We start from the raw sequence: 15,209 nt of genomic DNA, 5'->3' as shown, positions 1-15,209 counted from the left end.
TCCCCAGGACCTTATGTGGCCCAAGAGGGGGGTCTGCTCTGCTTCCCTTCCGTCATTTAAAAAATATTTGACCGCAGGAAGGTGGTTGTGCCTGCTGGGTCTCCCATTAACTGTTATTTAGTCCTAGGGTGGTGGGGGTCCCTGGCGATTATTGGGCCTCAGGAGGGGGGTCCCGTGCACCTCCCTCCTTTAAAAAAAATAGTTTTTCGTTTATATAAAGACTCAGGGAGGTTGTGGTCCCTGGGGCTCAAAAAGCCTCAGGAGAGGGCCACATACACCCACCTCTTTTCTTATTTTTTTAAACAATGCCCCTGGGACCTGGCCCACCCGTGGGCTTTTTTCAAAGCAAGCTCTATAGCCCACTTGTATTTTAATTTTTTTTATTTTCACTGGAGTCGTGGATCCGCCGTGTTTTTTTTTTTTTGTGGAAATAAAAAAAAATGCTTTTTTTGCTCTGGCCAGAGGTAACGGGTCAGGGTATTCCTACCCTGCTCACTTTTCTTTTTAAAAAAAATAATAATTCTGGGACTCGCATAAAGTAGAGTTCCAAGATGGCTGCCAATACATCCAGCTTGAAGTGTTAGCAGCCAATTCGATCTCAGAACAACATCGAGAGGCTTTGCAAAGCCTTTGCGCCCCTAGATATCCAAATTATTTTTTCTTTAATATTTCACAATCTATTGAACAGATTTACACCAATTTACAAAAAGGTCACTTTCTGGATCAACCGCTACCTTTCTGCAAATTTGGTGTAATTCCGTTCAGTGGTTCAGGTTCTAGTCGTGTCTATAATTCCTATGTGAAACACACATTTTTGACCCCCCCCCTTTTTCTTGCCCCCCTCCCTCCCTTGACGGATCACCACAAAACTTTCCATGCACAACAAGAATCACTGGCACACTTAAAAAAAATGTGGTGAAGGTTTGTTGAACGGCGCCAAAGATATAGGCAGGTAAAAAAAAAAATCCTTTGAAAACCAGGTCGTATTGGATATATATATTTATTCACTGAAAAAAGATAGGTTTTAGCCACGTTATAATTAGAAATTAGCATTTAAAAAACCTTTATAATTCACTGAAAAAACCATAGGTTTCAGGAACTTTATAGTTAGTTGGACATTTCACTCGTACAAAACCATAGAAATTCCGGTGTTCTACGTGGTTCAGAAATTTTGGAGGTTCTTATGACTTGCATGACTGGGTTTCTTGAAGATCAATCTCTTTTCGGTGGATAGCCTGTTAGTTTTGGTATAGTTCAATCTGATTTTATTTTCTGCAGATGTCTTGCATGCCTTAGAACCTTATGTTGGAAAACCAATCTAAAGGTGATTTGGAGAATTGTAGCATGATGAGCTTTGTATAGACATCTTCGTGGGTCATTTTCAACACCCATATGGTTGGCTCCTGCTTTTCCATTTAATAAAGCACAATGTATTCTTGCAAGTTTAAACAATAAATCATATTGTAAATCTATCATTGAAACAAGCTGCCTAACTGCTATTGTGGTACGTTTTATGCCATTCTCCCATTAACATTGAAAAGTCCTTCATTTTAATTCAGTACAATATTGTGCTTCATTGAAATAGCACTTAACAAACTTGCCATGGACCTTTTAGCCTTTGTATATATGTACCCATGTTAGTTTAAGATATTCCTGAAAATCATACCTACCATACAATATTTAATTCTAACCTTTTGCCGAAATCTGACTGGCAATTTGTGAATGGTAACGTCAGGTTCGCCCCAATCAGTCAATACCTAGGGCCACTGCTCCCTTCTACACTGCCCCACCAACCCCATAAGAATTAACATTAGAAAACCGAATTAAACAGGAGCAGTATGAAGTGATCACAATTATTTCTTACCCATTAAGTAAAAACTGAATTTTTGGAAAATGCAAGATCTTCCTTGAATTTCTTTAAATATGTAGTTCTTAGCTTGATAGATAATTTTCAGATTGACTGCTTGAATAGTTGAAAACTGATGAATCGTTTTCCTTTCCCAGAAACTGAGTTCATAAAAGTGCACACCCTTAGGCTGGACATAGGCGAGATATCGCCATTGAAAGGAATTTATTTTTTGTTTCTTGATGAATGGAAAAGAGTTTTAACAATATTTTTGTCTCCATTCCCCCGTTGTTGCTCAGCGTATTCTTTGCTTCAAAACCCTCCGACACTCCCCTGCCCCCACGGAGATGTTGCCATAAATCTAAAAAACCTTCTATAATAGGATCTTCATTCATCATAATAAATAATACTGGTGCAGATTTCTCTTATACTGGATGGGTGTCGAGCACTTTGCATGTACCTAATCGTAAGATTACTATCAATAAGCTTGCATTTAGCCCCTATACAGACAGTGCTATTTATACAGAACTCAATAAAGAACTGTTAGCCCCTTCACCACCCCTGATTCTCTTGTATCATCAATACCATGTTGACACAAGGCAAATTCCCTTGTTTTCTCAAATGGGCAAATTATCCCTCTTCTAAAAATAGCCACTGTTTAACTATATAGACTTTTTTGTTTTTACTTTAAACTAGTCAACAAATTGCTATCTCTGGAATAATAATCAAGGAAGCATTGTTAATCCAACTTTCCTAAATGCCCACAACTGCCTACAAACTAGTCTCGCCAACGACTATGATAAAGCACTGACATGGCAAACTTAAATATGTTGGATGAGCTATAGGTCATTCAGCGGTGGTACATGTGAAACATTGGTGAGCATTTAATGCAGTCCGCCATGGCTGAGATGTTCTGAACTGGTTTACCTCATTCTTACTGGGGATGTAATATTGAAATATCTGCACAGCTCCCTTACAACCAGAACAGTTCAGCGCTAGATTATACCGCCCATGCTATTCAGTATAAATATGAATCTGCTGAAAGTACTGGTATCTGTTCGGTGTGTTAAAATTCATCAATATGGTGATAAGATCCAGCCGTCCATGCTCCCTGAAATCATTCCTTCCCAATATTGAAAGTTAGGTACAGAATACCTCAGCACCTACCTAAAAGTCAATGTGTGCTAACAAAATAGTGCAGTACAACATCCAGAATAATAGTCAAATATGAAATAATCTGCCAAAAGAATATATTGAGTCTTCAGATTCCTATGAAAAAATGTTTTTTTAATTCCTTTGTGATGCTTTTTCATCAGATTTTGTTCATTAAAAACACAATACAAAATTCATAGCCGACGCGGCGCGTTTCGTCCCCACGGGATTTCTTCAAGGCTATAAAAATACATATATTCAAAAACATATATTACTACATTTATTTACAAACAATTATGATTACATTGTATATATATATATGGAAATATTGACTAACACAAGAATTTTAAATCACTTTGGGAGATTATTGTTCAGTATGTAAATATCTTAAATCTGCCATATTTTACAGAGTGAGCAGAAGCTATGACAGAATAGTCACAGGAACAGGGAGATTTGTTTGCTGACACGAAGCATGTATATTTTTTGCTGAAACAAAGCATGTATATATTATATGCCTATGAATACAGACTGCAGCACATCAGAAAATTATTATTCATTATGTAGATGTCTTATTCATAATGACATATCTTACTGATAGAGCTAAAAGCTGTGACAGCATGGTCATGAGAGCAGTGAGATCTTTACGCTGACAAACTATGCAGTGAAGCATGTATATGTAACTTTAAAGGCAGATTACAAAACATGCTACAAAAGCCATATTATTAGCCAAATTATTTTAATTGCTACTATATGTATGTTTTCTATTTCTTCTTTTCATTTCTCAAACTCTTCTGTAGTTATCGCAAAAATCTAAAGGGCCTAGCCTACCTGTTTGTGTTTTTTTTTTATTGATTCATTCACAATCATAGCGGACAAATTCACATCCTGGTTGATCCAATAGAATTCAGCAAATCTAGTTATGTAACGAAAATGTATCAAAATTTCATGATACGTACATGAGTATGAAGAGCCTAATCACGTTATACACATTGTTGGGGAACATACCTTAAGTCAAAGTTAATGGTGCCGTTGTTGTTTAATGAACAAAATTTGATGAAGAAGCATCACATAAAGGAATAAAAGAAACCTATTTTTTGATAAGAATCTGAAGACTCAATCTATTCTTTTGGGATATTATTTCATGTTTGACTAATATTCTGGATGTTGTACTGTACTATTTTGTTATCACACATTGACTTTTAGGTATGTGCTGAGCTATTCTGTACCTTGTGTTTTTGGTCATCAAAATTTCTGCCCAAACTTTCATATCTTAACACTTACTGGTGCAGGCCTTGATTGCCCTGACCTTCCATCTCGTGCTTTATTTAATATTGAATGTTGTTTGCCTTCTTGAAACATAGTGTGTTCGAGTTTCTATTTTACTGTAAAGAATCTCCTTGATGCATCTAAAATTGATCATCTTAAGCAATCTCTAGGAATTTCTTCCCTCTGGTGCCAGGGCTAATTCTCTTGGTTTCATTCTTAATCTGTCTCTCTCTCTCTCCGAGGACACATGATTACTGTATAAAAGTGTCTATTAACATATCTGATACAATGGGTCAATTTTTCCAAGTCCTTGAGTGATCTGCTGTCCACTAATTTAATCCATAATTCCGCCTTTCCTTGACAGAGATAAGGCTGTTTGGTGTAGCCTTCTGTGCTGCAGTCTTGTTCTGGTCAAATCCATCCAACAGTCAACAGTTTGACCCATCCTTGGAACAAATAAAAGCACCTTCTTTACTAAGTATGGGCTTTCTGTGCAGCCTTGTGATATAAAGATATTCTTTTCCTATATCCATCTTTCCGAAAATTACTCAAACTTCTCATCAGGACATCAAATGTATAACCGCTCCAGCAGCCAACAGCTGAAAAATTGGAAATTTGTGCAAGTTGGATGACTTCTGTATTAGGGGGAATTTCTAACTTTTTGGGGATTTTGAAGCATTCCTAGGATACTTGTGGAAATCTTGTATTTTTTAAAGAAGAAATCAAAGCATAAAATGTATTCATGTGAAAGTTGCCTTATGGATATGATTTGTGTAAATAAGATTCAAATGTATATTCCATTTTACATTTGTATTTTCCCTTGATGTGAAAAATATTTTGCCTTTGACGACAAACATATTTCTATTTCTCCATCTAATAAGTGAGGCTTCCCGCCCCCATCCTCCCCCCACCAAATACAAATATATGTAATGGAAATTGACTTCTGCCCCGTCTGAAGTTTTTCATTTCCAGCCTGGGAAGTTACCTGTGAGGGATATGTAATTTAACCAAATGTAAGTTGTTCAGCTCCACCCAGAAACAACAACAAGCTTTCCTCATCCTAAATTTGTGCTTGCAGGAATTTTGCTACACTGATATTTTCTAGACTCACAAATTTAATTGGTGAGCATAATTCCCAACAATATTGATTCTAAAATATGGGAATGAAAATGTTCCTATCTTATTTTATTTTAGCACATTCAAGGTGACCTTGAGTGTACAAATAGTTTTCTAAATAGTAAACCAAGGCTATCAATCCAGACTTGTGCACCACAAGAAAATGAACCCACCCTCCTCCGCCCGACTACCAGAACACAACTACATCTGTGTATATCCTGATTTTCAGTAGAAACAAAATCTTGCTCTCGAACTGCAAGTGTTAACTGTTATTGGTCTCTGGTTCTCTTTTGATGTGGTGGGTCTATTTCCCTCCTCTATATTTATGATGTATGGTCTTTTCTGTCTTGCTGTCAGTAAAGCTGAAGGCTTCTATATGAGAAATAAACTGGGAGGAAAATGGAATTGCTAAAAGCAGGTATGGTGTTTAATAGAGTCATCCATGTACACCTGAATGTTTGGTGCAAAGTCACAAAAACTATATTTTCTTTCAGGACAAAACTAGCATTAGGAAAGCACAAAGGTCGGACACCGGCTGTGAGGCTTTCTGCTTCGTCAATAATTATTTATTGACATGGTCTTTGTTAAACTTTATTGTTGGTGAAGATGCTGGGAACTTACCAATATTTAAAAAATATATAATTTTTATAAAGGACAGTTTTTTTTCATTCCAGAGAGCACACATTAATTACCCTTGTAGTCTCTGGCACTGAAAATATTACTTTGGGTGCATAAGTGCTCTTTGGGGAACAGCAGAATGCAGTCACTCACAGTGAAGTTATCCAGCAGCTGAAGTGAGCTGACCAACTGTACCATGTTGTATGCTGCAGTGAACTGAAGAAATATGTGAAAAACACAATAATACACCAATAGATGAAGAGGTCTGACTGTAAGCCACTCTCAGTATATTAAATGTGAAATTTTATTAAAGTCAAAAGGTGTTGGCTAACACAAGATGTAAAAACAATAGGTATCTTCAGAGATACAGGCCAGCATTTGTGAAATAAATAAAAATAAAATGGCAGCGCCTAGTAAACAACCAAGACTCCGCTGAAAATGGACTCCTTTAAAACATACACTCATTTAGACTATTGGTGTTCCCCTTTACCCTTCCCTTGTAATTGTTTTTCTTTCCTATCATTCAAAGCTTTCTAATAACGACTGGATGAATAATGAAGTTCACTGGTTTACATTAGTGGGATGTGTTACAATACAGTGCCTTAGTCACCTGTGAGCAGTATATGGATAAACAGATTGATGGTTATAGGTACATGGAGTGGTGAATGAGTGGATCAGTGGATAGTGTGGTGCATAGCTGGATGGGTTCAGGTGGGAGTGGATTGATAAACACCTGGGAGTAGGCAGGTGACTGCATGGGTGGGTGGAGGCGAGACCGACAGAAGCACGAGCGGTAGGATCTGAGTGTATTAGTCTGCCTTTGTGGGGTGGATGATTCAGATTTAAGGGACATGGTTTTGGTGTTCAAAATTGATGACATATAAAGTGGAGACCACAAACTTTTGTATCGACCCTCTTAATATTGTGGTTGGTGGGAAAATTCTGTTATTGGTAGACTATGGTGCTCGAATAACAATGATAACTCCTGAATTATTTGATAGAGTTTGGCCTAAACGAGATTTGTCTCTTCCTAACCGCAAAGCTGTATCATATGAGGGGCGTAGCATTGATCTATGTGGGTATATAGATGAGATACTAGAGTTCAAGGGGTGAAGTATTGCTGGCAGAATATTTCGCAAACAAGGGTCTAAACCTCATGGGGTGGTTTCACCAAGGACTTTTTGGTATGGTTCTTAAACCAGGGACATCAGAACAGGGTTTAGCCATAAGGGACAACTCATAATTTCGGAATATTATGAACCAGTATCCATACGTCTTCTAATGCGAGTTAGGAAGGATCTCTGGGTTTAAACACAAAATAATCGTGAAGAAAGGTGCTAGGCAGGTCAAACATTAACTCAGAAATGTTCTGTTCAGCATTGCTAAGGATTTAAAAAAAGAATTAGACATGCTGTGTAAGAGGGGTGTGATTGAACCAGTGGAGTCCTTTCTTTGGTTGTCTCCTTTGGTGGTGGCACAAAAGCACAACAATGAATTGAGAGTATGTGTTGATCTCAGATGTTTTAATAAAGAAATATGGGTGGACTCGCATGCATTGCTCAATTGAGCTCTTGCCAAGGTTGTCAGAGGCCAAGGTCTTCTCCAAGCTTGACCTAGCCTCTGCGTATCACCAAATAGAACTGGATGATGAATCCAAACTCCTCACAGCTTTTGTTTCCCCTTTTTGTACACACCAATATCGTAGGAGGCCTTTGGCTTAGCTTTAGCCGCATCTGTGTTCCAGAGAGTTATGGTGAACATGCTCAAAGGTATCACAGGGGTATACATTTTTTCAAGACAATATAATCTATGCTCCTGACAGACGTGCTCTTGACCTCATCCTTGATGATGTTCTGAGCAGATTTCAGTGTAAAGGTGTGGTGCTCAGGTGGGACAAATGTGCGTTTCTCACAGGCCAGGTGGAATATCTTGGTCATCTCATCACTGAACGTGATGTTGAGCCAAAGCCAGTGTTAGTGAAGAGCATTATAAATGCCAAAGCCCCAGTAGACAAACCTAGTTTGAAATCTTTTCTTGGCCTATGTGAGGTATACTTTATGTTCATCAAGGATTATGCTACAAAGTTGAGGCCTCTGTCCAGCATGTTGAGTAGAGGTGTTGTGTTTGACTTCAACCAAGAGTGTCAAGATGTGGTTGATGTGTTTGAATGAGTGAAAGAGCAGCTGTCTTCGCCGAAGGAATTAAAAAATCTACGATCCAGAACTTCAGTGCGTATTGAGAGTAGATGCAAGCAATGTGGGTTTGGGTGCTGTACTCAGCCAAGTGAAGAACTCTGAAATGTACACACTCTGATATGCATCCTGGATGTTGTCTGACACAGAAAAACAATATTCTGTAATTGAGAGAGAATTGTTGGCTTGTTGTTAGGGAGTCTTGAAATTTTGAAACTATATTTGGGGAACACTTTTTGGTATTCAAACCGACCACAAACCGCTAATTTACATTTTGAGTGGAAAAAACTCAAAAGGGTCCCCCCGTATTGCACATCTTTCCACTAAATTGTTACAATTTGATTTTTGCCACCATGTCTATTCCTGGCTCGAAAAATGGGCGTGCTGATTTCTGATTTCTTGTCATGCTCATCAGACTGGAGTGAAGATAACCAGATGTTCTGTTATGATGAGGATACAAAAAAAATTGCAGTGTGGTTTCCATTGATTTACCATTGATTGGTGCTTTTTCTGAAAAGTATTAGGGGGATGCTCTGGAGGAGGACATGCCAGCCAGGAGAGGTTTATTGTCTACCTAGGGCTCTTAACAAATGTGACCAAGAACGTTGCCATTTTGCTATCAGTGTCTGATGTGAGAGCCACCTTACCCTCCCATGACATATGAGAGCACTGTGTCCTCTGTCTACACCAGATCTTTCAGTTCAAATGTTTTCGTATCCTGTTGCAAATGTGCTGTGTGACTTTGTCGCTTGTTCCCACTCTAAGGACTTCGATGACTTCATCTGCCACTAGCAGGTCTGAAACAATGGTCTTACTTGGGTCTACTAAAATTCATTCTTTCAACTGGGGCCTTTAACCACCAGAGATGGGACACCATAGCCAGCTGTGCCTGGCATCCCTGAGGGATGTCCTCTGAGTAGCCCACATCTTCTGTCTGAGGTACCTTCCACTTCTGGTACCACTACACAGGGGGGGGGGGGTTCTATTGTGGTGACATCTTCCACCTCACACTGTGGGGCGTGATTGGGGTCCGCAATGTCTTTAGGAAAGAAAGCCTCTCACAATAGGATAATGCTTACTTTTAGCCGCCCCCTGTTTCTGAGACAGATCACTCTGGGGTTCTGGGTCCTTTGGGACCAGGGATTCCTTTTTCACTGTGAGGGCTATACTCCTGACAGCAGCCAGGAATAAGAACTGCCTACCGAGGGGCTTAAGGGCAATATTTACAGCTTTCTGAAATGAGGATTCAACCGCCTTGAAAGACCTTCCCAGTTTGGTGCACACCTCTTCTATGATCTCCTTGAAGAAGTCCTGATCACCGCATCCTGACCTTTGCAGCGCTTTCTTTGACTAGGCAGCATTGCCTGAGATAGCTTTTGTAATAATGAGGGGTTTACAGTAGACACTTGAAACAACCTAATTTCTATGAAGGCATGCATCCACATGGTGCCTGTGAGTCTTCTTTTGCTGTGCTTGCAGATTAGTACAGGCCCTATGTCGGTTATCAATAGTGGGTTTGTATGAGAAGGAGTTGTTACAGAGTTTAGGCAGGTAATACATTGTCTGGCATAGTAGAACTGTGATTGCCCAGCGACCAAGAGTGGCAGTTCTGCTGATCTGCCAGCGAGTTGCTCCCTCTTTGCCAAATTTGCCTTGAGGCCCACCGATAGTAGAGAGACTTGCACATAGTGGGTTACATACGGCACTCCTTGTGGTTGGCAATTACACCTCCTGGAGGGCTTGACTCCGTCCTCTTTCTTTCCTCCTCTCCCCGTCAGATGCAGTGGTGTCTCTCTCGAGTCCAGGCTTACGCACTGCCAGTCTAAGCTTCGCCCTGAAAGGAGGTTTATCGGCCTGCTAGAGTGTACTCTGTTTCCAAAATGAAAGTGCAAAGAGTACCATTTGTGAATATAGTGCATGGTGTGGGGCAGGAAGGCGGAGTCATGAATATATGCACCTTGTTGCGGGACCTGAGCAGAGTGTCTTGAGAGAGGCAAGCACCTGTTAATAGGCGGTAGACCCGAATAGCAAGAATCCTGTTAAATAAGTTGCTTCACACTTTAGTTCACAGTGAAGATGCCATTGATATTTAGTAGAAATATGTAAGGGAAACACATGAGAAGTTGATGCCACCCTGTGCAGGTCCTAGAGTAGATCAAACCCCAGGAGAAGCACTTAACTGGATGCCGAGCAGTGAAGAATTTGGATATGCTGTTTCTCTTGAGGGCTTATGTCTTTGTTGGGACACACTGCAATTAGCCAATTCTGTTGTGTTCGTTTTCCATGGACTCATGGGAGTTGTAGTCCCAGCTAGTGGTTTGCTTGAGTTACTTTGAAAGTTGTTAAGAATAAAAGCTAGAAACTCTTACATGATCCTCTCCTCCTGCCCAATGTTAGAATCAAGGTGCAGCATGGAATTCCCATTTTCAATGCATTTGTGTTTACTATAGATTACTCCACTTTACAAATGAAGTTGTGACTGCACTTTGCCTAAAGATTTGCCAATATTAACCCCAATTTTTCTATCTCTGTAGGTAATGTTTTGATGAATCCTGGTACGTCCAATGGAGTAACGTTTACAAATGACTCTAATGCAACAGCACAAGGAAAGATTTTCATGGGCACTCTTCCATCTAACACCGTGGTGTACACAGTTCCAAATTCAGGGCAGGCATTGGGATCTGCCAAACAACAAGGACTGGAGCGAAGCCTTCTGTTTTCTCAGTTAATGCCCGTAAGTCAAAATGCACATTTGAATGTTAGCATACCTTCGGACGGGAGCCTTCAATCTATGGCAGCCACCTTAGTAAATGGTACAATGCCAAACTTTTCATTAGCCCAGCCAACTTTGGTAAATGGTACCGGGGAACTGAATTGTGTTACTGGGATGATAAGTGATCAATCTGTGTCTGCACCTGTAACCAGTTCACCCACTGTGATCTCGGTCAGCAACGCTAACTATGCAGCTCTCCAAAACTGCTCTTTTATCACCGGCCCGGATACTTTATCCTTATCAGCAGCACACTCTACTCTTAGTGAAATAGGCTCTACAACTGACGAGAATGAGAGTCACCAGTCTGGACAGGTTCATCAGGATGTAAACGGGCAGCACATGATGGTTCTTCAGGCGCTACCCAATGTTAAGGAGGACTTCTTATCCATGTCACAATGTACATCTACAAATGGCATTGTTGTTGTGCCGGATTCCAGATCTACCTATGTGATCAGTAGCATGATCAACACAGCCTGTGGAGACCTGGACATGGACAAGAAAAAGCTTGCCAAACTCCACAATGTTCACATGGACGAAGAGATGCAAGAGATTTAATGAATGGCATTGTGGGGCTTATGCAAAATAGTACAGATGCAAATCCTTCAGAAAATGACTTATTTAATGAAAAATAGGATTGTATACATAATATTTTTTCGTTGTCAAATGCTCAGTTACTAAGTAGTGGGATGGGTTGATGCCTGGTTTGGGCATCCAAAATTTGCTGTTACAGAAGAAGAGAAATAATTACATAAAGAGCACAGAACAAATATTCATTAGTGTGTCTCTCCAGAATATCTTCTAATCCGTTGGTGGCAACAGTGTGAATATTAAAAATTACTCTGCACGAATATGCAATAAAAGGATAAATGGAGTTATGTCTCCCCGTGGGCATTGCAACATTTGAATGACATACAATACCTCATACACACTCCCTTTGTTTGAGTTTTAAGTGATACTTCAGATTGGAAATCGACTAATTAAAAAGTTTTTTTTTGTTTTCGACAAGGGATGTAAATGTTTAAATCTTCGTGGTGCAACTTCTGGATTTTGTTGCCCTCCTTACCAGTGAAATAATATGCATATTGACTTTACCAACACTGAAGATTTTACTTCTAAATGAATGTATATTGACAGTCATTTTAATCAAGATTTATTGAAGTGTGAGCATTGATTTGTGTTTGTTATTTATATGTCTTTTTTGTTTGAACAAGTGTCTTCTTTTAAAAAAAAAATAATAATAATTTTAAGAGATTTTTGCTACAGAGAGCACAGTCTAAATACTGTCAGTGCTGAATCTATAAGACAGGAAATGCATTTACAATGTATAGTTGGATTTTTATTTCAGATGTTTTGCGTTGTCTTTTATTAGGACCAGTTTTATTTTTAAACAGTGTTTGTGTTTTTAACCAAATTCGTTGTGCCTTTCTTCCTAGTGGCCTTTCATTACTTTTTATTTTCTTAAAGCACATATCTGGAATGACTGACAATTCAAATACAGTATACTAGTGAGGAGCATACAGTATGAAGTGTTCCAGGAATACAAGATTTGAAATCTCTAATGTCTACACACTATTAAAAAAAGCTGAACATTTGCTGTATCTCTACACAACGGAAAGACAATCACTTTGTGCCCTTTCATTCGCATTTTCTTTCTTTTTTTTGTAAACCATTCTAATTATGAATATGTTCTTCATGTTTGTAAACTGGGACACTAATCTATTGTATTGCACTACTGTATTAATTGGCCTCTTAATTGCATTTTCACTTCAAGTACCTGCATGGCCTTTGGTACGCTTGTTGTTGACTGCAGTGGTTACATTCTTAGGTGCCTGAATCATCAGAAACTGCGTGTGTACTTATGTTTGTTGGTGTAACCTAACCCCAACAACGATCAAAATGTTTTTGACACAACTGTAGCTGTTGATCCACAACATGAATTGTTACACTATTCTTCCTGTTGCAGTGAAGTTTCAGAACAAATTGTTGAAGTGTTTCATTCGTCATTTTTAGGATTAAAGTTAAACTTTTATATTTCTAAAACAAATCTATTTCTGAACTCAAAATGATTATATAACATCTATATTGCATGTAAATCTTTTGGGATCCCCACTATGGGAAAGTCAAATAATTTGTTGCATGTTTGTCTAGATCTAGTCATCATTTTCTGTTTCTACGTGTACTGTAATTTTAATTGTGCCTTACAAGAAAGAATGACATGAACTATTTATGTTTTCAAAAGAATAGCCAGAACCCCTACTGCACTGTTACATGATGGAACACAGAGCATGTCATAAAACATTTCTGTGCTAAAGTACTCAACCAAAGAGGTCTAAAGTATGTATGTTTATTGTACTGTAAAAGGGATTACTTTGTGCCTGGACAACTAAGTGTTTTATTGTATTCTGAAGCGAAGTGTACTTATTTTTCTAAACTGTAATGAATAAACTCTCTATATTTATACACCGCTTGTGTAGTATTTTTTTTAAAGTTATTAGAGATGTTATTCAACTGAAGATGGCATACAATAAAATAGTACAAAGCAATTAAACAAGAATTACAGAAAGGGCAAGGTATAAAATAAGGAAAACAGAAAGAGAGGAAAAAAAGTTAATTGCATATTAAAAAGGACATTACAGTCTGATTATTTGTCATTGTTACAAACTTGAAAGAATATAAGGAGATATTTGATATTAACAGGTCTTAGAGAATTTTTGTAGGGAAGTCAGGGAGGTTGTAAGACTTCCTGGAGAATAGGTGGGGGAGCAAAAGCTGTAGTAGTGGAGTAATCTAGAAATTGAGAGACCGGTGTCCATTAGGCTTTTCATTTTGACACAAGAGATAAAGGATGCATGTAAGCCGTATCCATTCGGTGATTATGGCAGACTGCGTACCACCATGCTCTAAAAGACTTGTGTAAAATCTTTCCTATTAGTGGTCATTTGTTGGAAAGCAAGAGCTAATAACAGATCTAGCATCAGCATGTGAAAAGGAACATTCGCCCAGTTCTCGATTATACTGCCTAGAAACACCTTGGAGATGGAAAAAGAGACGTTGTAACCAGAAAGCAGAAACAAAGGGGCAAGTGAAGAGTAAATGCATCAAGTCAGCTTGTGGTGCAGAGCAAGTCCAGCAACTGTCAGGGATATCCTGTTTAATCTAGTGCAGGAAATGAGGTGTAATAAAAAGTCTGTGCAAATGAAAAAAAGTGTTTGTGTAGTTAGCAGCACAGGAGGACTTCCTAATTTTAATCCAGATTAGTTTCCAGGAAGATATAGATATTGTGGTGGAAAGATCTTTTTCCCATTTAAGTTCTATCATGGTTTTGTATCTCAAAATGGGAGAATCAAGTAAGTGAGCATAGATATGTGATGCCTTAGGACACATAGGTAGGATGTCAGATAATTTTGTAGGTGATGGAGATTCAATGGATGAGATGAACTTGAAAAGAATTATAGACTTAAACCACAATCTTTGTAGAAAAAGAAATCCAGTTAGGAAAGTCGACTGGAGGTTAAAAGGATTCTGTACTTGAGGATAATTGGTGAATCCAGATCATTCCCTTAATCCTCTAAGAATGACAATAAATAGGATGTCCGTTCAAATTAATGAGCAAATTATTCAAAATCGAAGAGTAAAGAAAGGAGTCAAGATCAATTGGTGAAAAATGCATTACAGAAGACAACAATTTGAAAGTGTTCTTGATAATAGGTTTAGACATTTTCCGAGGTTTCTTTACAATAGACAGGAATTCTGAAAAAGAGTATGGTGACAAGAAAAGCTCATTCCAAATTAACCCAAAGAGAAGTATATAGCAAAGAAGCTGCCATCTAGTGAGAAGATTGTCGTAAAAGGAAGGACTTATGGTAGCTCAAAAAATCAGGGAAGTGTACTCCACCTTCAACTTTAGGTCGTTTCAGCTTAGCTAGAGACCTACTCGGTTTCTTGGTGTTCCAAAGGAAATCGGATGATATAGAATTCATTTTATTAAAATATTTAAGAGATGTCCATAATGGAATATTGGAAATGGTGAAAAGAATCATAGGAACCAACATGATCTTAAGCATGTCTAAACGTCCCCACCAAGATAAATAAAGAGGATGCCATTTACTGGTTAAAGAAGTAATTACCAAAGTAGAGAGGGAGGCAGAGGTAGAGGCTAGGTTTATCCTCCTGACAGTTGCATAGTTAGACAAAAATCGAGTCTATCGAAGTAAACCTGCCCTTTGGGAATTGGATAGGATACAGC

The 15,209-nt window shown here is 38.6% G+C and overlaps 1 protein-coding gene across 1 annotated transcript in view; it reads left to right on the top strand.

Moving 5' to 3' along the window:
* Window positions 1–13,421, top strand: part of LOC147690316 (homeobox protein SIX4-like) — a 112,222-nt gene extending 98,801 nt beyond the window's left edge. The window contains exon 3 of the mRNA XM_086937952.1: window positions 10,725–13,421. Coding sequence (XP_086794078.1) covers window positions 10,725–11,518 — 794 coding nt within the window. The 3' untranslated portion in view covers window positions 11,519–13,421. The remainder of the gene's footprint in view (window positions 1–10,724) is intronic.
* Window positions 13,422–15,209: the final 1,788 nt, after the last annotated feature.

This window comes from Lissotriton vulgaris, chromosome 9, assembly GCF_964263255.1.
Source record: "Lissotriton vulgaris chromosome 9, aLisVul1.2, whole genome shotgun sequence".
Classification (NCBI taxonomy): Eukaryota; Metazoa; Chordata; class Amphibia; order Caudata; family Salamandridae; genus Lissotriton; species Lissotriton vulgaris.
This window is presented reverse-complemented; position numbering and strand designations above follow the sequence as displayed.